The following is a 22,160-nucleotide window of genomic DNA, read 5'->3' as shown; positions in this document are numbered from 1 at the left end:
TTTTCCTCTTTCGTGTCTCTTGCAGACACTTGTCATGTGACTTCCCCAGCCATCACCCCACCAGTACCTTATGCATTTACTGTACCTGAAATTCTTCAACTAAGTTACAAAAAGTGACTCCTGGAACTACGGACACTCTGAAGTGAAAAAGCTCAGAGCCCTGTGGAAAAAACACACCTGCTCAGTAGCAACACAGACACGAATGTTTCTTTACGCTAAAATACACAGTAGAGCCACTCTCCCTATAGGTGTTGCATAGAAAAATCCAATTTCCTTCCTAAGGCTCTTGGGCATCTACTTCATGTATCAAAATGAAAATGGAGGAAGAAGGACAATAGCTGAAATTTCTTTTTAGAATGAAGAAACATAAACATAAAACCTAACATGGCCTGGACAAATAATTTGGGCTAATCTTCGTATTCATGATTTTGATACGTCCACTTGTTTTTACTGACTTTTGCAACAATTACCTGGATTATATCAGCTTCATGTGTTCTTACAGACAGCTGGAACTGGAAGACATACCTGTGTATGTCCAGATGAAGGATACCAAACCCGTTTTAGTCCCTAAATTTTGAAAATACCCTTTCTGCTCCACCTTAAAAATAATCATTAGTTTTGCCTACCAACTCCAAAAATAGTTAAGTTAATGTTAAATTCAACTTTCAGATACCTTTAGAAATAATAATATCAAGAGAAAGAGAGGAAAAATAAATACCCTCCATATATTTTAAAGATACAGTTTCTACCATTGATGGACACTTAGACTTTAAAACTTAAGCCAATCTTAGTGTAGACATGTATGTTTTATTTCAACTCAAAACAGGAAAAACAAAAGTGCTGTCAACTCACCTTTATACTTAAGTTGAGGCCTAAAGGATTATAAACTGGAGCATTAAGGCGGTGTTCTAAGTAATTTTTCAACTTCTTTACATTTGCTGGTACACTGTGTTCTACAAGTACATGAAGTGTATTTTAAGCACATTTATGTTATTTTCACATTTTGCCTAAAATGTGCTATGTAATCAAGGTATAATAAAGGATTTCACTCTGCAACATGGCTAAGTTGTCCCAGACGTTTGGTTTGCTTTGACTATATAGAAAATATATTTAGGAAATATTAGGCCTTACAGCTAACATTTCATCTCCTCAGGGACGTTTGTCAAGAAGGACAAGACCTGTGGGGCGCATGGGTGCCTCAGTCAGTGAAGTGTGTGACTCTTGATTTCAGCTTAGGTCATGACCTCAGGGTTGTGAGATCTAACCCCACACTGGGCTCCGAGCTGGGCCTGGAACCTGCTGAAGATTCTCTCTCTCCCTCTACCCCTTACCCCCTCCTGCTTGTGGACTCATTCAGGCTGACCTTTCCTTCCAGCTGCATGCTCTTGACCATTCCTAACCTGCACATACTTTGTATCTTTGGCAAAGAGATAATTCAACCTTAGACGTTGCTAAATAATTTTCAATAAGGTAACAGAAAACTTTCATAATAGGATCACTTAAATCTTTTCTAAAAGAGCGATCGGGTATTCTTGCCTTTCTTACAATTCTTTCTAAGACCAGATATATAATGTGGGGATTGACAATTGCAGTGATATAATGGTACAGGAGATCTACAGGGATTAACAATTGCAGTGGTATAACGGTACAGGAGATCTACAGGAGAAAAAGCTCTGATAGTAGCATTTGCCAATTTTTGTGGATTTAATAGTCTTGCCATGGCTAATTGCAAGCTACTAATGGCTTAACAATCGGTACATGAAATGTTTGAATATTTGACAGTCAGTGCTCAAAAGCTTGTAACATTAGGCTCCAGCACACCACAGAAAATTGGGATGTTAGTTAAAACAAAATATTTAGTAGTTTTCTTTGCTAGATTTTCATTTCAACAATGCATATAGTGAGCAGAGTAAAACTCACTGAATACCCAGTGTCTGGATACTTGGTAACATATTAATGGCTGATCAAAATTTCATTTAATTATATCTATGTATTTATCTATGTACTGATTGAACAATTTCATCAAAGTGTTTACATACATAAAATGTACAGGAAAGAGTTGAATATTCAAGGTAAAATTGAGTTGTGGTAAATTGCATTTTTCTTTTTAAAAAATTTTTATTTATTGATTGATTGATTAATCATTCTTATTTTTATTATTTTTTTTAGTAGGCTACATGTCCAGCATGGAGCCAGACTAGGGGCTTGAGTTCACGACCCAAGATTAAAACCTAAGCTGAGATCAAGAGTCAGATGTTTAACCAAAGATTTTACTTTTAAGTAAGCTCTACTCCCACTGTGGGGTTCAAACTTATAACCTCAAAATCAAGAGTCACATGCTCTACTCACTGAGCCAGCCAGGTGCCCCTCATTTTTCTTATTTAAAAAAAAATTCTGCATCTTTTAAATTATTTTACCATAGAATTTTGAAGAAACTTGGCTTGTAAAATTAGGAGGTAGATTCTCTCTCTCTCTCTCTCTCTCTCTCTCTTTTTCAAGTTTTATTTATTTAAGTAATCTCTATACCCAAGGTAAAACTTGAATTCATGACCCTGAGACCATATGCTCTCTGGACTGAGCCAGCCTGGTGCCCCTAGAAGACAGGTTCTATAGGCTATCTGGCCATACATTTTAGAACTTCCTCTGTAGCATTGCAAAAGCAGTCTAAAGAGACAACTAGACCAACATGTAGCACAAATTCTATCATTTTTGCTACTCATCTACAAAATGGCTTTCAAATGTTTTATGGTTCAAATTGTTCAAAAATGCTTTCATGCCGTGAAATTGAGGGCACGGAAAGTAATAATGAAATACATGGGAGACAAGAGGAGGAGAGTGAACAGCAACGTGCCAGTAGATTCAAATTCTTCTCCAAAGAAGGGTGCCTGGGTGGTTCAGTCATTTAGGTGTCCAACTCTTGGCTGCTTCTTGCATAAACAGGTTTTATAAGCCACTTACCTGGGTAATAACAACATTAATTTTAAGACAAAATAACCATACAAGAAAGCAAACCCTACTTAGTTTCCAGTTTTCTCTGCTATTCACTTCAGTCACAGTAACCAGATATGGAGTTTCCACCGGGATATGTCCATCCTCACTGTAAATTTTCAAAGAAATTGGATATTGTGTAACTGGAAACTTAAAACGAGGAACCTAAAATTCAAATACCAAGAAAGAATGTCAAAACTCAAGACTAATTTCATTTCCTCATAAAGAGTGAATAGGCACATTTCTCTAAGAGTTTGGCCATTCTAAATGACATGTGCCTTTTAGGGTTCCCGCCTCCTCAGCACATGAAAAACAATCTGTCTTACAGGAGAGTGAGCATGAGCTCCCAAAGTAATACACAAACATTGTGGTAACAAAATTTGTAATTTCCTTTTGGCCCTTTCAGGAATTTGCTGTGACGGTATTCAAACTTTGTTGGATAACTGGTATCTCACAGGGCAGCGCATGAATTGGATCTTGCCCGCCTCCCTCCCACCTCTCTCCTGGCCAGCCATGATCTCTCAGCCACACTCCTGAAGCTTGGGCTCTGGGGTCAGAGTTCAAATGCAGCTTTCCCACATATTAATGATGCGATCTTCGACAAACTACCTGGCCTGTCTGTGCCTCAAAATTAATGAGACAAATCATGGAAAATGCTTAGCGCAGTGTTTAGTAGATAGTAAATGCCCAAGAAATATTATTGTAATTCAGTGAGGGGAGAATTATAGGGGTATATGTAACAATCCTCATAATTCACTGCTAATGTTGTGCTCAATATGGTATTAAATGGTTTTATCTTTACATAAAGGATAAATATATAGGTAGATCTACATATGGAGAGATATACCTATAAATATATACATATCTCTTTCTATAGATATATAGACTGAGAGAGAGAGAGAGTCTATATAGAGAGACTCCATAGTCTATATATATAGACTATATATATAGAGAGAGAGAGTCTATGATGCTATGATATAGTCTTACAAGGCCTTGAAAAAGACCTACTTGAAAGCTATATTAAGTGCATTTAACTTAGCTAATGCAAACACCAATATCCATCTGATACACCTTTAAATGCTTTGAAACTAGCAGAATAAAATATATGACACAGAAACCATTCTCTTAACCAACAGACTATACTGTCTTCTATTTTGTCACTACTCCCAAACCGAGCTCCTTGGTTAAAGGACTTCGACTTCTATATTCCCAGTACTGATACACATTAGATACTCAATAATTTTTGAAGGAATCTGTATCCATTGTAATCTACTGTAGTGTATGACAGGCTACAAATTGTTTAGGGTGTCTTTATAAGAATGCTGCGAAATGGGCAGCGTGGTGCGCATATTACTCTGTTTTGCAAAGGTGGTTCATTACCTTGTTTAGGGACATTTAAATCCAGATCTTCCTAGTCTGTCTTGTTTAGTTCTATGTCATAATAAGACATTACTTCCACATCTTAACTTTCATATTGAATCAAAATGCACACTTCAGAATCTTGTATTAATATGAAAATACTTTGTCTTCAGGCAATTAAAAATGACCTTACCTTTTCTCTGCAATCTGAGAAAGCAACAGCATGTGAAAACTTCTGATCATTTGTGCAATTACACTCCTCCCGAGTAGACATGTTAGCGCACTGTTTGAATTTACCAGATCTCTGCAAAGAGAATACAGGTTGACTTGCTTTTTGTGCGGCAGGATTTCTGCAGATTAAGTAAATGTTCGCTAGATATTTGTCTCCCGAATGAAAAAAATCCCTGAGAAGGTAAGAGGGGGAAAATTCCTTTGGTAATGGACTAAAAGTATGGTATTTCTGAATTTTGTTTCCTTGCTTGGTAATTTGAACTCAAGTATCAGCTGCTTGCCAGGTTGATGTTTAACATGTATTGGACCTTCAAAGTCTGTGTTATTCTGAAGGCAGCACATCAGAACCATAAGACTTCCTGTTCTGGATCCCTCCCATCACATGCATGAAGACAGGGACCTAGAAGCAGCAGATGTGTTGTGATGGGGCTGTGAACTTGACGGAACCCTCTCCAAGTCTACCGTTTCATGCTTGCCCTTCTTTGTGGCATTCACTAGTTCACTAATAATTTAAAATCTCCATTTTAACTGTCCATTTGTCATTCATTTTTTTATTTGATCACTCTTGCTAGAGATTGGCTTTTGATTTTGATAATCAGCTCTATTTGTTTTAAATGTTATTCTTCCTTTTACTTTTTTTTTTTTTAAAGGATTACCATCCCTCCCCCCAGCTTCTTTTTCTCTTCTTCCTTTTATTGAGAAAAAATGTACCATTTAAACCATTTTTGAATGTACAATTTGGTGAGTTTTTGTACATTTGCAATGTTGTTCAATCATCACAGCTGTCTAATTCCAGAACACTGTTATTGCCCCAAACAGAAACCCTGTACATATTAATAGTTACTCCTGCTTGGCTCAGTTGGTGGAATATGCGACTCTTGACCTCAGGGTTGTGAGTTCAAGCCCCATGTTAGATGTAGAGATTACTTAAGAATAAAATCTTAAAAGAATAGTTACTCTTCATTTCCCCTCCCCCCAGCCCATCTAATCATTCTATTTTCTATCTCTATGAATTTTCCTATTCCAGACATCTTATGTAAGTGGAAATATACAATATGGCCTTTTGTGTCTGTTTTCTTTTGTTCAAATATTGTTTTTGAGGTTCACCCATGCTGTGGAATATGGCAATACTTCATTCCTCTTTATGACTGAGTAATATTCCATTGTGGGGATATTGCCTATTTTGTTTATGCATTCATCAGTTAATGGATATTTGGTTGTTTCCCCTCTTTGGCTATTACCAATAACGCTGGTATAAATTTTCTGTTTGAACATACATTTTCAATTTGGGGGGGGGGAGATGTATAGCCAGGAGTAAAATTGCTGGGCCATAGAATAATTCTGTATGTTTAACTTCTGAAGACCTGCCAAAATGTTTGCCACAACAGCTGCCCATATCATATCCTCCTCAGCAATGGATGAGAGTTCCAATTTTTCCACATTTTCACCAACATTTGTCATTTTCCATTAAAAAGATTATTACAGGCATCCAAATAGGCGAGGTGTGGTATCTCATTGTGATTTTGATTTACATTTACATAAGGACTAACTAATCAAACATTGTTCATGGGTTTCTTGGCCATGTGTGTATCTTTTTTGGAGGACTCCCTACTCAGAGACTTCATCTATGTCTGACTGGGTGGTTTGTCTCCTGGTTGTGGAATTGTAAGAGATCTTGAGAGAATCTGGATACCAGATCCTTAACAGATAAATGAACTGCAAATATTGTTTCCCATTCAGTGAGTATCTTTTAACTTTCTCGACAGTGTCCTTTTACCCACACACGAAAGTTTTTAATTTTGATGGAGTTAAAATTTATTTATTTCTCTGTTGTTGCTTGCAATTTAGGGCCATAGTTAACAAATCATCACCTTACCAAAGAGACAAAGGTATACACTTATACAACCAAAGAAGAGTTTTGTGTTTTAGCCCTTACATTTAGGTTTTCAATCCATCTTAGGTTAATTTTTGCATCTGGTGTAAGATAGGTGATCAAATTCATCCTATTCAATGTAGGTATTCATTCAGTTGTCATGGCACCATTTGTTGAAAAACCTACTCTCTCTCCTTCGAGTGGTCTTGGCTCAAGTGTCAAAACTCAGTTGACCACAGATGTATGGGTTTATTTCTGGATTCTCAATTCTATTCCATGGATATGTATGTCTATCCTTTATCACACTGTGCCATTATCACACTGATTTGATTACCATGGCTTTATAGTAAATTTTGAAAATGGGAAGTGGGGGTTCTCCCACACTTTGTTTTCTTTTTTCAAGATGGTTTTGGCTGTTCAGAGTCTCTTGAAATTCCTTATGAATTTTAAAATCAGCTTTTGCATTCATGCAAAAAAGACATTTGGAATTTCAATAGGGAATGCATTTCATCTGTAAGTCAGTTTGGGGAGTATGGCCCCTGTAAGAATATTAAGTCTTCCAGTCATGAACATGGGATCTTTCTCACACTTAGTTCCCCTTTAACTTCTTCAGCTATGTTTTGCAGCTTTCACTGTCCAATTTCTGTATTTGCCACACTCTTGTGGCTGGCACTGTGCTAGGTATGAAAGATACAGTAGAGAGTAAAATAGATTTCAAAACAACAACCACCACCTTGACTTAATATAATTTACCTTTTTCATGAAACACAATAAATAAAGCAAATGAGTAAAATCTGGAAAATTGTAATAAGTGCACTGAAGAAAAATAAAGGAGAGAAGGGGGACAGGGAGTGGGTACCACTGGGTGTGCAGCTTCCAATTTTAATTAGCGTGGTCAAGGCAGGCCTCACAATGATTGTGACATTTAAGCTAAGACCTGAAGACAGTGACAGAATGCGCCATGAGCTATCTGGCAGAGGAGCATGCCAGATGAATACCTTTGGCTGCAGAGGCCCTGAGCTTGAAATACATCTGGCATATTTGAAGAACTGCATGGAGGCCAGTGTGGCTAGAGCAATTAACCTCGGGGGAAATCAGGTCAGATGGAATGCCAAGGCCAAGTCATGAAGGACCTGATAGACCACCATGAGAATTTGGTTTTTGTTCTGAATTACATGGAATGACAAGAGTTTAGAGCAAAAGAAACAAGCATTTTATGTCTTTGCATATGTATGTGTGCAGATACACAATGCATATGCACATGGAAGGGGTGTGAATGTCTGTTTGTGTATGTCTACAGGCAGGCAGCTGTGTTCTTCTGGAGAGAGATTCCACAGGTATCTGTGAGGTTTCCTCAAGAAACTACCCCATCACGTACTCTTCCTCTCAACCTCATGGTTTCTATTATTTCTATCTTGTTCACTCCACATTCCAGAGAGACAGAGGGCTGCTGGGTTTGGTTGTTTTCTAGGCAGAACCTTGGTAGGAGCTTAAATGTGCCCTGTTGGATCAAATAGTCTTCTTTCCTTTAGGACACCATTTGTTTCACTGGGCTAGACATGTGAGATGGGTCTGGGGGCTCCCTTCATCTGAGAAAAGATACTCTTACCCCACTAATCCCCTTTGAAATCCAAAGAGAAACCAGGGAGAGGTCAGGAGAAGCATTCTGTTTATTGAGTTCTTAGCTCCAAAACCACATCCAGAAATAGCAGACAGCTAATGGGGCACCTGGCTGGTTTAGTTGGCTAGGCCTCTGACTTTGGGTCAGGTCATGATCTCAGGGTCCTGAGATTGAGCTCCACATCAGGGTCCCTGCTCTGTGAGAGTCTGCTTCTCCCTTTCCCTCTCCTCCTGCCCCTTCCCCAATCATGCTCTCTTTGTGTCTCTCTTAAATAAATAAATAAATAAATAAATAAAATTAAAAAAAAAAAAAAAGAGCAGGGGGGCTAAAAGAGGAGAAGGAGGAACAGGGTAGTACAAGTAGTAATCAATGCTGACATATCAGGGTAGATGGAACATTGTTTTGAATGAACCTTCTCATTGAATCCCTGCAGCTAGGTCCATCTGTCATTTCACAGAATGATTTCTTGAATTCAAATAAGTACAGTCTGTACATTCAAAAATTATTTACCTTTGACGTAGGAAATAGATTTCTTGGTATTGGTTTGCTCGGATCTGCATGGTAAAAATTGTCTGTGAGTGGTATGGCAATTCCCATGTTTGATGGGGGCCTGTAGTTTATCTGTAAGTGAGTAAGCAAAGAAAACAAGTAATTCTTAATTATTTACTAAGTCTTTAACTTAAAAATCTTGATTTTCAGAAAAAGCATTCAAAGCAAATATTTCATTTTTAGTTCCAGGCAGTGGAGTAAATTTCTATTCTTCCTGTACTCCCTATACCTTATTTTTCGGGGCTTTCAACAACCTTAGCCCATGGCAATATAATTGTTTGGGACTTGTAAATAAGTGAAAATTTTTTTAGTATGTAAAATAGCGACCAAAAGGAAGTGCAAGAGAGTTTCAACACCTCATAAAAAGTCTTAGTGATATATTTAGTAAATAAATCTTCAAGTTTGGTCAGTTGGGTTCATCAGCAAAGAATAATAATACATGTTTTTTATAAAGTGTCACAGACTCTGACAAGGCAGAGATTAAAATGGCAACTACACCAAAATGGAACCAGTAAGATGGAACCAGGACAAGTCAACATAATGGCAGATAACTGTGTATATAGCACAAAAGCCCCAAGATTACGTCCCCATAATACTGCATAAAATAATTTTTTAAATGGTGAGACTGAGTTACCAGAAAAAGTCATTATTTCGGGACGTGTTGGCCTTTTAGAAATAATTGTCACATCCTCAAGATGACAGGAAGATTGACCAATAGCTGGAATGTTTTGTGCATGTCAGGAAAGAAATGCTAAGACGGGATGGCCAGCCAATCACACAAAAGTAACATATCACAGGTACCCTTAAAACAATCCACTTAGGTTTCTTACCGGCAAAGTTTTGATCATGTTGAAACCTTGACTGTCTTTATGAACACCACTAATCCAGTCTTCCAGTGGGATAAGTTTACTAGGGATGTGATGCATAGATTTGAGATAACTACAGCTGTTTTTCATCACTGGCACGACTGTGGTGACTAAACACTCAATGGATGCCCCCCAGACAACTAACGCCAATGACGTTGAACCCTGAGGACATCCAAAGAAATGAAGGTTATTCAAAGGAGCTGTTAAATCACTGCTTCAATTTCCTTGCTGGTTATGGGTGTAGAGATCTGAAGGGGCACCTGCCCTCCAGTGTTTATAGCGGCCATGTCCACAATAGTCAAATGATGGAAAGAACTTAGATGTCCATCAACAGGTGAATGGATAAAGAAGACATGGCATATACATACAATGGAATAGTACTCAGCCATCAGAAAGGAACTGGAGGGTATTATACTGAGTGAAAGAAGTCAGTCTGAGAAAGGCAATTATCACGTAGTTTCACTCATATGTGGAATATAAGAAACAGCGCAGAGAAAGGGGATTAACCCCCATATCAGGATCTGCACTCAGTGGGGAGTCTGCTTGTCCCTCTCTGTCTCCCTCTGCCCCTCCCCTCACTCATGCTCTCTTGGTGTCTCTCTCAAAACAAATAAATAAAAAAATTTTAAATGTAGAAATACTAATAACTGTGATGATGTTGTAGACTCTGTACCTCTATCCCCATACTCTGTAGTCATTAAAAATGATATATATGTTTTTCTAATGTTTTACCAAAACACATTGAACCATCATCTATGCAGGATTCTACTATTAAAGGAAATGTGGTTGGAGGTAGGAGAGGCACAAATTAAGTAAGAGACAAGGAAGCAAACATCAGAATCTCAAATGTTGGACATTCTATAACACAGCTGATCTTATTTCTACAATTCAATGGCAAGTGAAGAAAACGGTACCTAAGACACTTGAGAAAAAATAATCACATACCATGTGAGTCTTGTTTGGCTCCTAATTCAAAGCAAACAACTATAAAAATATTTTTGAGAAAATTGGGTAAATTTGATTATGGACTAGGTTTTGTTGGATACCAAAAAAAAAAAAAAAAAAAAAACCAAAAAAAAACCCAACAACGTTTTAGGAACAACAATGGCATGATAATGGTTACATGAGAGATAATGCACATGTTTTTTAGAGATATAAACTGAATCCCATTAAGAGTGAAATGACATGATGTTTGCTTTCACTCTAAAATAACTCAAAACAAAAGCCAAAAGGTAGGAGGAGGAGGAGGATAAAACAAGAGTAGCAAAGTCTTGGGACGCCTGGGTGGCTCAGTGGGTTAAGCCGCTTCCTTCGGCTCAGGTCATGGTCCCAGCGTCCTGGGATCGAGTCCCACATCGGGCTCCTTGCTCTGCGGGGAGCCTGCTTCTCCCTCTGCCTCTGCCTGCCACTCTGTCTGCCTGTGCTTCCTGTCTCTCTCTCTGACAAATAAATAAATAAAATCTTTGGAAAAAAAAAAAAAAGAGTAGCAAAGTCTTGACTCATTTGGTCTATCACTGAAAGTCTTCATGAGAAAGACAATTTGGGGATATGTATAAAAAATACTCAGTGAATCAAAAGGATTAAATCATATAGTTAAGTGAAAGGGGTAAATGTTTTATGGGCATTTAGGGAAAAAAGGAAAGTACTGTTAGTTCATAGTGATTGAGATTTTCCATGTGCCAGACATTTAGATGTCTTACTTGAATGATCACGGTGAATTCTCATACACCACCCTGTAAAGAAGGTATTATCGTTCTCATCTTCATTTTGTAGATAAGGAAACTTAGCCATAGTAAAGCAGCCTTCCCAAGTTCACAGACAGCTCCAGAATTAAGATCTATACCAGGCAGTCTTGTCCAAACCTCGGTCATTGAGCCTCTGTTCCATAATGCTAAGATTTTATTTATTTTCAGAGAGAGACAGAGAGTGAGAGCATGAGAGTACAAGCAGGGGGGGTGGCAGGCAGAGGGAGAATCAGCAGGGAGCCACCAGGCTGGATCCCAGGATCCCGGGATCATGACAGGAGCTGAAGGCAGAAGCTTAACTTAACAGGTGTTCCCTGTAATGCTATACAGCCTTTTTTGTAATTCCCCAAATGTTAGAAGTGCTTAATCATTCTTGAGAGGTAGGATTATGTGCAATTTCCTCTTCTTTCTCTTAGCTTATATGCTAAGTTTTCCATAATTAATAGACATTTTTGTGATGAAAGAAAATCTTACTTGACGCAAAGCTTTGCTAGCTGCAGAAATTTTCATTATGTAACTCTCACTATCATCAAAAGAGCCTTCACTTTTAACTTCCAGCAGATTTGCATTTCCAACAATGACGTTCAGTGGTGGTACGTTGAGTGTTCGAACACCTATGGACACAAAGCTAAAGGTTAAAATTGAATCATTGTATGTCAGTTATACTAAAAAAAAAAAAAGTCTGGGAACTAAAAAAGAAAAAAAATCATGGAAATTTTAAACAATTTCATAATGACCAGCTAATCAGGATTCTAGAACATGTACAGAATCTATTATAAAGGTTTCATAATGGCTACAGCTATAATTACGAATTCATAGAAAGTTAAGCTTGATGGTTCTTAGAAAAATTTAACTTTACAAATATTTTCTCCCAGAAATATTGCTCACCTCCATTTCTCATTCTTCAGCCAAGGTCTCAAATGCATGGAAAGGTCACTTGGACAATACCGATCACACTGAGCTGCATGGCTCAGTGAAGAAACTGTATGGTGACTAACACAATAAAAATAACTAAAAAAGAAACAAACTGAAAGATGCCTGCTCAGTTTCAAGAGCTATAAGCCCACTGTGGCCAAGACAAAAGGAGACCTATCAGCAGGCCAGTTTCTACCTGCACGCCACCTGCCTGCTATCGCTCCATACTGAGAAATTTACTAGAATAAGATATTTGACAGACTGTGTAGTCTATCTGCCATCTTTACTAATCAGCAAACCAGGACTGAGAGGTAGGAAATGATTTGCCTGGAGACTCATGGACAGCAGTTTCCTTTAAACCAGAGTGAGTTGGCTAGTGCTTCCAAAACTGTTGCTGGGTATTTCTATTAAAATGCAGATTCTGATCTACCAGGACCTGCGGAGGGGGCCGAGGTTACCCACCCTCCACCTCAGCTGTACTGAGGTATGACTGATGAAGAAAACTATATATATATATACATATAGATATAGTTTATATATATACATATATATGTATATATATATATATACATATATGAATGAAGAGAGAGTATAACGTGATGATTTCATATATATATGTCTATATATACACACACTGTGAAATGATCATAATTTAATTAACATTCACAAACTCACAGTTACTTTGTGTGTGCAGTGAGAACATATAAGATCTACTCTATGAGCAAATTTCAAGTATACAATACAGTATTATTATATTATTATTACTATTACTATTTTGAGAGAACATGGGGAGAGAGGGAAAAAGAGAGCGAGAGAATCTTAAGCAACCTCCACACCCAGCACAGAGCCCAAAGAGGGTCTCAATCTCACGACCCTCCTTCTCAGGACCCTGAGATCATGACCTGAGTCAAAATCGAGAGTCAGAAGCTTAACCAACTGAGCCACTCAGGTGTCTCTGATTCAGTATTATTAACGATGGGCCCCATGGCCTATGTTACATTCCCAGAACTTACTCATTTTACAACAAGAAGCTTGTATTCCACTGACCAACATCTGTCCATTTTTTCTACTGCCTAACCCCTGGCAACTAGCATTTATTCTATCCTCTAGTTCTGTGAGTTAGACTTTTTAAAAATTCGATTCCACACCTGAGTGAGATGATACCGTACTTATTGATCTCTTTGTGGCTCATTTGACTTTCCATATCCTCCAGATTCATCCATGTTGCTGTAAATGGCAGGATTTTCTTCTTTTTTATGGCTTAATAATAATCCATGTCCTCTCTCTCTCTCTCTCTCTCACTCACACACACATACACACACATTTTCTTTATCCATTCATCCATCAACCAACACTTAGGTTGTTTCTGTACCTTGGCTATTATAACCTGCAATGAACATCAGAGTGCAGATATCTCTTTGAGGTCCTGACTTTGTCTCCTTCAGATATATACCCAGACGTGGGATTGCTGGAACATTGGGTACTTCTACTTCAAATTTTTTGAGGAACTGCCATTCTTTCCATGGTGGCTGCTCCAGTTTCCATTTCCACCAACGGTGCATGAGGGTTACCTTTTTGTCCATATCCTCACCAGTGCTTCTCATCTCTTGTCTTTCTGACACTTGCCATTCTAACTGGTTTAAGGTGATATCTCACTGTGGTTTTGATTTGCGTTTTCCTAATAATTTGTGATGTTGAACACTTTTCCCTGTATCTGTTGGCCATTCACAGGTCTTTTTTAAAAAAATATTTATTTATTTGACAGACAGAGTTCACAAGTAGGCAGAGATGCAGGCAGAGAAAGCAAGGAGGAAGCAGGCTCCCTGCTGAGCAAAGAGCCCGATGTGGGGCTTGATCCCAGGATCTTGGGATCATGACCTGAACCGAAGGCAGAGTCTTTAACCCACTGAGCCACCCAGGCACCCCTCATATGTCTTCTTTGAAAGACATCTACTCAGGTTCTTTGCCCATTTTTTAATTGCATTATTTGTGGGGTTTGTTTTTTTTTTGCTATTGAGTTGTATGCGTTTCTTATACATTTCAGATATTAACTGCTTACCAGAATAAGGTTTACAAATATTTTCTCCCACTCCATAGGCTGTCTTTTCATTTTGCTGATGGTTTCCTTTGTTGTGCAGAGCTTTTTAGTTTGATGTAGTCCCACTTATTTACTTCTGTTTTTGTTGCCTTTGATTTTTGTGTCATATCCAGAAAAGTCAGTGTCAAGATCAAAGTCAATGATCTTCTCCCCTATGTTTTCTTCTAGGAGTTTTAAGGTTTTAGATCTTACATTTAAGCCTTTAATCCATTTAAGTAATTAATTTGTTTCATTAATTAATTTCATTAATTAGTAAGATAAGGGTTCAGTTTTATTCTCTTGGGTGTGATTAACCAGTTTTCCCAATACCATTAATTGAAGTGACTATTTTTTTCCACTGCATGTTCTTGGCTCCCTTGTTAAAGATTAATTAACTTACTTCTGGGCTGCCTATTTTATTTTGGTCCATTGGGCTATGTGTCTGCCTTTTATGCCAGCATCATAATGTTTTGATTAAGATAATGTAATATACAGACACCTGGATGGCTCAGTGGGTTAAAGCCTCTGCCTTCAGCTCGGGTCATGATCTCAGGGTCCTGGGATTGAGAACCGCATCAGGCTCTCTGCTCAGCAGGGAGTCTGCTTCCCTCTCTCTCTACCTGCCTCTCTACCTACTTGTGAACTCTATCTGTCTGTGTCAAATTAAAAAAAAAGAAAGAAAGAAAGGAAGGAAGAAGTAAAATTGCCTCTGTTTGTAGGTAACAGGACCTTACATAGAGATAAGTAATGCCCCAGAATCCAGAACACAAATCATTTGTGTTTCTAAATACTAACAACAGCCTATCCAAAAGCGAAATTAAGAAAACAATCTCATTTACAATAGCACTAAAAAGAATAAAATACATAGGAATAAATTTAACCAATGAGGTAAAAGACCTGTACACTGAAAACTATGAGATAACAGTGAAAGAAACTGAAGAAGACACAAATAAATGGAAAGACAGCCCATGTTCATAAATTACAAGAATATTCTTAAAATGTCCATACCTACAGACTCAATGCAATCCATATCAAAATTCCAATAGGGTTTTTCACAAAAATAGAAAAACACCCCTAAGATTTGCATGGAATTACAAAAGATTCTGCATTTCTAACAAGCAGCTAGGTGCTGCTGATGTGATTGGTCTAGCCACCCACATTTTGAGTAGCATGCACTAGGCTTTTCTTCACTTCTGATTACTATTTGCTTCCATCAAACTGAATGAGTAAAACTGTACCATTCAACAATGGATTTGATATGTTTAAAAGCTGAACTATTTAGAACACTGTGGGCCTTGCACTGGAATATGAAGAGATAAAATAGGAACAGAGTTTTAAAAATCCAGAATGGTCAAGATGATAGGTAAATTGTTTACTGTATTCTGAAGTCACTTAAGAAAGGTCACACTATTCAAGAACTGTGGTTGGAATAACTCACTAATCACCTATAATATATCCTATAATATATCAAAGTGAAATCAATGTAAATTAAAGACTTAGATGGAAAGTTAAATTAAATTAAAACTCTACAATTACTTGAAGGAAATATGGACAATTATATAATCAATGAGAAAAGATTTTAAGAGTTTCAAGAGGAAGGTTGCTTTTTTTTTTTTTTAACAATATTTAAGTGCCACAGTATTGATTGAAACACAAAAAGATGTCCTCCAATTTTTTGGGGGGGTAATTTTCATTTGTATAAATGCGTTTGGTTTTGTTTTTCAAATGAGCCTTTTAAAAAATTGTGTTTTGTTCTTTCATTATGATTCATATATCTTCTTTTATCTCTCCGAGAGTTTTACATATAGTGTCTTTCGGATTTTTCTATTATCTTAAGTCCTTGGAGATTAAAGATCAAGTTCTTGGGGTGCCTGGATGGCTCAGTCAGGTAAGCAGCCATCTCTTGATCTCAGATCTTGATTTCAGGGTCATGAGTTCAAGTCCTACTTTGGGTTCCATGCTGGGTGTGGAGTCTACTTTATAAGTAAGTAAATAAGTAAGTAAATAAATAAATAAATAAAATGAAAATAAAAATCAAGTTCTCTTTTCTTCCGTTAGGTCATTTGGTTACATGGTTTTAAAATGTTTTCCTCAATTCATGTTTGATGGAGATCTATTTTCCATGGAAGTCTATGTTCCCTGGACTATGGAAATATTCCTACAAAAAGTTTTATGCTTGCTTAAGCTGGGGCCCAGGCATTAAAATTACTTCTCAGCTTGGGATTTCTACAATTAGTGTGTTGCCTCTAGGCGTTACACAGTCCTGGAGTTTGCCGTTTTTACAGGAGATCCTTTTTTCCCACTTTGGGTCTCATGGAGATGGTAGTTCCCTGAGCACCCTCTTTGGGTTGAAAGATAAAGTTTTCATAATCCCCTTTTCATAATTTAAGCTCCCAGCTTTACTTACTGGTTTTGGTTCCAGCCTCCTACCACAAATTATATTCTGCCAACAGTTGGGTATTAAAATCCATCCCTCTGCCAACATGGCCCATATCTAAGTCTCACATCTTTCAGGGAGCCACAAAGTAGCTAATTTCTTTGGCTTTGAGTTCCCTCTTCACTTTGGTGACAGAATTTTCTTCTCTTTCCCGCCCCCTTCCCTTCATCTTCCTTTCCTCTTTCTAGCTCAGTTATTTGCCAAAATTATTGTTTTATTTTCCTTTATGCCATTTCTCCTTCATCTTTAGGAAGTTTAATTTCATTTTTGTAATAAATAAATGCCATGGAAAATGGGAAAAATAGAATACTATTTAAAATCCATTTTGGGGGCTCAAAATAAATACTTGAAATAACTGCAACAATACCAAAGTAACTAAACAGGTTTCTTTTCAGCGGACAGCAAAAATCTAAACTAAAATCCTGTGTAAACTTGGGCTGCTAACATAACATCATTTTCCTCGTTTATAAATGAGAATTAAAATCTAGGCTTTTTGAGTTGTTGTAAGTATTAAGTGAAAAAATACATAAAAATAATTTAGTACAGAGCCTAAGAACATAGTAAGTGTTCAATAATTAGAAGCTAATACCATTATTAACAGAATGTCAGCTACCATGTAAGCCAAAGATAATGACAATATCAAAGAGTATATTTTACACTCAAGAAAAACATCTCCTTTTGATGTTTCCCAGTAAAAATAAACTTACCTTCTGTATTAGGTATAACCTTAACTTTGAAAGTGTAAGATTTCCCCAGATCAATGTATTTCAGGACATTGAGGAATAGGGAATGATCCTGTTGAAACCAATAATTACACGGTTTTGCATATATAGACCACATTCGTCCATTTCTGTGCCCCAAGTTGTGTAAGAACCAGGAGTCTTTTGGGATGATCATATTGTCGAGTATTCTGTCAGGCATGGTAGCAATAGCTAAAGCATTCTTATCATCTAAAATGCTTGTGATCAGGAAGCTGCTATGACCAGGAATCACCACAGTCTTCTCTACGTCCAGGTCTTGAAATGAGGCATTAGTACCTGGAGCTAAAAAAGGAATAATTTATTGTAAAATAAAATAGCCAATGTTATTCAAGAATCCTGGTGGACAAAACTGATGAAAACATTTTTGAGTTTTTAAACTGTGGTCTTAACCAGGGAACACACTGGCCAGATTTGAGGTTAGAATTCAAATTATTTTGTACTTATCACAAATATGTCAAACACAAACATATTCTTAAACCTTTATTATTAAACTAGTTCCCTAAAATCCCCTGCAGGGGGAAAAAAAAAGATACCTTCATAGGGCTAAGTAAGTATAAGAAAGCTGATTTCTTTACTTTAGAACTACCAAGAACCTTAATAACTTAGAATCTTTATTGTGATTCTAAGAGAAGGATAACATAAGAGAAGGATAATGTAGCCAGTGTTTCCCCAGGACCTAAAGGTCTGCCTATTATATAGAAGGTGCTCAACAAATATTTGTTGAGTAGATGAATAATTGATTGTTTAGGAAGGGCATGAATATTTAAAAGAACTAGACTTTAGGGCAGGACTGTGAGGAACATCCCCACATAAGATGATGTGAGAGGATCCATAAGAAGGCTGTTTCAAGGAAGGGGAGGTCACCACATTCAAATGTCTTTGATACCTCAGGAAAGATACCAGCACACCAATGTTCTCCTCATTCTGAAAAAATCAACAGAAGTAGTCAGAAGAGACCCTCATTGTTCCCTTTGTTGTGTATGCATGCTCTAATTTCTCCCACTTTATTATTTTTTTATTAACATACAATGTATTAATTTTTGTAGTGGTACCGGTCTGTGATTTATCAGTCTTACACAATTCACAGTGTTTACCAAAGCACATACCCTCCCCAGTGTCCATCACCTAGTTACCTCATACCTCACCCCCCTCCCCTGCAGCAACCCTCAGTTTGTTTTCTGAGATTAAAAATCTCTTATGGTTTTTCTTCCTCTCTGGTTTCACCTTTTTTCATTTTTCCCCTCACTTCCCCTATGATCCTCTCTCTTATTTCTCAAATTTCTCATGTCAGTGAGATCATATGATAATTGTCTTTCTCTGATTGGCTTATTATGCTTAGCATAATATCCTCTAGTTTCATCCATGTCATTGCAAATGGCAAGGTTTTGGGGTTTTTTTGATGGTTGTGTAATATTCCTATATACATACACACAGAGAGATATATAGATAGATATAGATACAGATAAATAGATAGATATAAATATACCACATTTTCTTTATCCATTCATCTGTTGATGGACCTCTGGGCTCTTTCCATAGTTTGACTATTGTGGACATTGCTGCTATAAGCATTGGGGTGCACCTGCCCCTTCAGATCACTACATTTGTATCTTTGGGGTGAATACCCAATAGTGCAATTGCTGGATTGTAGGGCAGCTCTATTTTTAACTTTTTGAGGACCCTCCATACTGTTTTCCAGAGTGACTGCACCAGCTTGTTTTCCCCCCAACAGTGCAGGAGGGTTCCCCTGTCTCTGCATCCTTACCAACACCTATTGCTTCCCAACTTGTTAATTTAGCCATTCTGACTAGTGTGGGGTGGTATCTCACTGTGGTTTTGAATTGTATTTCCTTGGTGCCGAGTGATGTGGCTCACTTTCTCATGTGTCTGTTGGCCATTTGGATGTCTTCTTTGCAGAAATGTCTGTCCATGTCTTCTGTTCATTTCTTGACTGAATTATTTATTCTTTGGTTGTTGTGTTGGATATGTTCTTTATAGATTTTGGATACTAGCCCTTTATCTGATATGTAATTTGCAAATATCTTTCCCATTCTGTTGGTTGCCTTTGCTGTGCAAAACTTTTTATTTTGATGAAGTCCCAAAAGTTCATTTTTGTCCTTGCTTCCCTTGCCTTTGGCGATATGTCTAGAAAGAAGTTGCTACAGCTGAGGTCGAAGAAGTTGCTGCCTGTGTTGTCCTCAAGGATTTTTTTTTTAAATTTTTTATTTTTTATAAACATATATATTTTTCCCCAGGGGTACAGGTCTGTGAATCTCCAGGTATACACACTTCACAGCACTCACCAAAGCACATACCCTCCCCAATGTCCATAACCCCACCCCCTTCTCCCAAACCCCCTCCCCCCAGCAACCCTCAGTTTGTTTTGTGAGATTAAGAGTCACTTATGGTTTGTCTCCCTCCCAATCCCATCTTGTTTCATTGATTCTTTTCCTACCCACTTAAGACCCCATGTTGCATCACCACTTCCTCATATCAGGGAGATCATATGATAGTTGTCTTTCTCTGCTTGACTTATTTCGCTAAGCATGATATGCTCTAGTTCCATCCATGTTGTCGCAAATGGCAAGATTTCATTTCTTTTGATGGCTGCATAGTATTCCATTGTGTATATATGCCACATCTTCTTTATCCATTCATCTGTTGATGGACATCTAGGTTCTTTCCATAGTTTGGCTATTGTGGACATTGCTGCTATAAACATTCGGGTGCACGTGCCCCTTTGGATCACTACGTTTGTATCTTTAGGGTAAATACCCAGTAGTGCAATTGCTGGGTCATAGGGCAGTTCTATTTTCAACGTTTTGAGGAACCTCCATGCTCTTTTCCAGAGTGGTTGCACCAGCTTGCATTCCCACCAACAGCGTAGGAGGGTTCCCCTTTCTCTGCATCCTCACCAGCATCTGTCACTTCCTGACTTGTTGATTTTAGCCATTCTGACTGGTGTGAGGTGATATCTCATTGTGGTTTTGATTTATATTTCCCTGATGTTGAGTGATATGGAGCACTTTTTCATGTGTCTGTTGGCCATCTGGATGTCTTCTTTGCAGAAATGTCTGTTCATGTCCTCTGCCCATTTCTTGATTGGATTATTTGTTCCTTGGGTGTTGAGTTTGCTAAGTTCTTTATAGATTTTGGACACTAGTCCTTTATCTGATATGTCGTTTGCAAATATCTTCTCCCATTCTGTTAGTTGTCTTTTGATTTTGTTAACTGTTTCCTTTGCTGTGCAAAAGCTTTTGATCTTGATGAAATCCCAATAGTTCATTTTTGCCCTTGCTTCCCTTGCCTTTGGCGTTGTTCCTAGGAAGATATTGCTGCGGCTGAGGTCAAAGAGGTTGCTGCCTGTGTTCTCCTCAAGGATTTTGATGGATTCCTTTCACACATTGAGGTCCTGCATCCATTTTGAGTCTATTTTTGTGTGTAGTGTAAGGAAATGGTCCAATTTCATTTTTCTGCATGTGGCTGTCCAATTTTCCCAACACCGTTTATTGAAGAGGCTGTCTTTTTTCCATTGGACATTGTTTCCTGCTTTGTCGAAGATTAGTTGACCATAGAGTTGAGGGTCTATTTCTGGCTCTCTATTCTGTTCCATTGATCTATGTGTCTGTTTTTGTGCCAGTACCATGCTGTCTTGATGATGACAGCTTTGTAATAGAGCTTGAAGTCTGGAATTGTGATGCCACCAACATTGGCTTTCTTTTTCAATATTCCTTTGGCTATTCGAGGTCTTTTCTAGTTCCATATAAATTTTAGAATTATTTGTTCCATTTCTTTGAAAAAGATGGATGGTACTTTGATAGGAATTGCATTAAATGTGTAGATTGCTTTAGGTAGCATAGACATTTTCACAATATTTATTCTTCCAATCCAGGAGCATGGAACATTTTTCCATTTCTTTGTGTCTTCCTCAGTTTCTTTCATGAGTACTTTATAGTTTTCTGAGTATAGATTCTGTGCCTCTTTGGTTAGGTTTATTCCTAGGTGTCTTATGGTTTGGGGTGCAATTGTAAATGGGATGGACTCCTTAATTTCTCTTTATTCTGTCTTGTTGTTGGTGTAGAGTAATGCAACTGATTTCTGTGCATTGATTTTATATCCTGACACTTTACTGAATTCCTGTACAAGTTCTAGCAGTTTTGGAGTAGAGTCTTTTGGGTTTTCCACATATAGTGTCATATCATCTGCAAAGAGTGATAATTTGACTTCTTCTTTGCCGATTTGGATGCCTTTAATTTCCTTTTGTTGTCTGATTGCTGAGGCTAGGACTTCTAGTACTATGTTGAATAACAGTGGTGATAATGGACATCCCTGTCATGTTCGTGACCTTAGTGGAAAAGCTTTCAGTTTTTCTCCATTGAGAATGATATTTGCGGTGGGTTTTTCATAGACGGCTTTGATGATATTGAGGTATGTGCCCTCTATCCCTACACTTTGAAAAGTTTGATCAGGAAGGGATGCTGTACTTTGTCAAATGCTTTTTCAGCATCTATTGAGAGTATCATATGGTTCTTGTTCTTTCTTTTATTAATGTACTGTATCACATTGATTTGCAAATGTTGAACCAACCTTGTAGCCCTGGAATAAATCCCACTTGGTCGTGGTGAATAATCCTTTTAATGTCCTGTTGAATCCTATTGGCTAGTATTTTGGTGAGAATTTTTGCATCTGTGTTCATCAAGGATATTGCTCTCTTTTTTGATGGGATCCTTGTCTGGTT

General features: G+C 37.7%; 1 protein-coding gene across 4 annotated transcripts in view; it reads right to left on the bottom strand.

Moving 5' to 3' along the window:
* The window catches only part of CATSPERB (cation channel sperm associated auxiliary subunit beta), a 127,295-nt gene that overhangs the window by 5,352 nt on the left and 99,783 nt on the right, over nt 1-22,160 (bottom strand). For 3 of the 4 annotated variants that reach the window (XM_059182482.1, XM_059182484.1, XM_059182483.1), the window contains 8 exons: nt 17,369-17,704; nt 11,707-11,846; nt 9,452-9,649; nt 8,583-8,693; nt 4,541-4,651; nt 3,018-3,153; nt 853-953; nt 86-160 (listed from right to left, as the gene is read on the bottom strand). In XM_059182482.1, coding sequence (XP_059038465.1) covers nt 86-160; nt 853-953; nt 3,018-3,153; nt 4,541-4,651; nt 8,583-8,693; nt 9,452-9,649; nt 11,707-11,846; nt 17,369-17,704 — 1,208 coding nt within the window. The remainder of the gene's footprint in view (nt 1-85; nt 161-852; nt 954-3,017; nt 3,154-4,540; nt 4,652-8,582; nt 8,694-9,451; nt 9,650-11,706; nt 11,847-17,368; nt 17,705-22,160) is intronic. The other variant, XR_009355753.1, reaches the window with a different exon arrangement.

This window comes from Mustela lutreola, chromosome 7, assembly GCF_030435805.1.
Source record: "Mustela lutreola isolate mMusLut2 chromosome 7, mMusLut2.pri, whole genome shotgun sequence".
Lineage (NCBI taxonomy): Eukaryota > Metazoa > Chordata > Mammalia > Carnivora > Mustelidae > Mustela > Mustela lutreola.
This window is presented reverse-complemented; position numbering and strand designations above follow the sequence as displayed.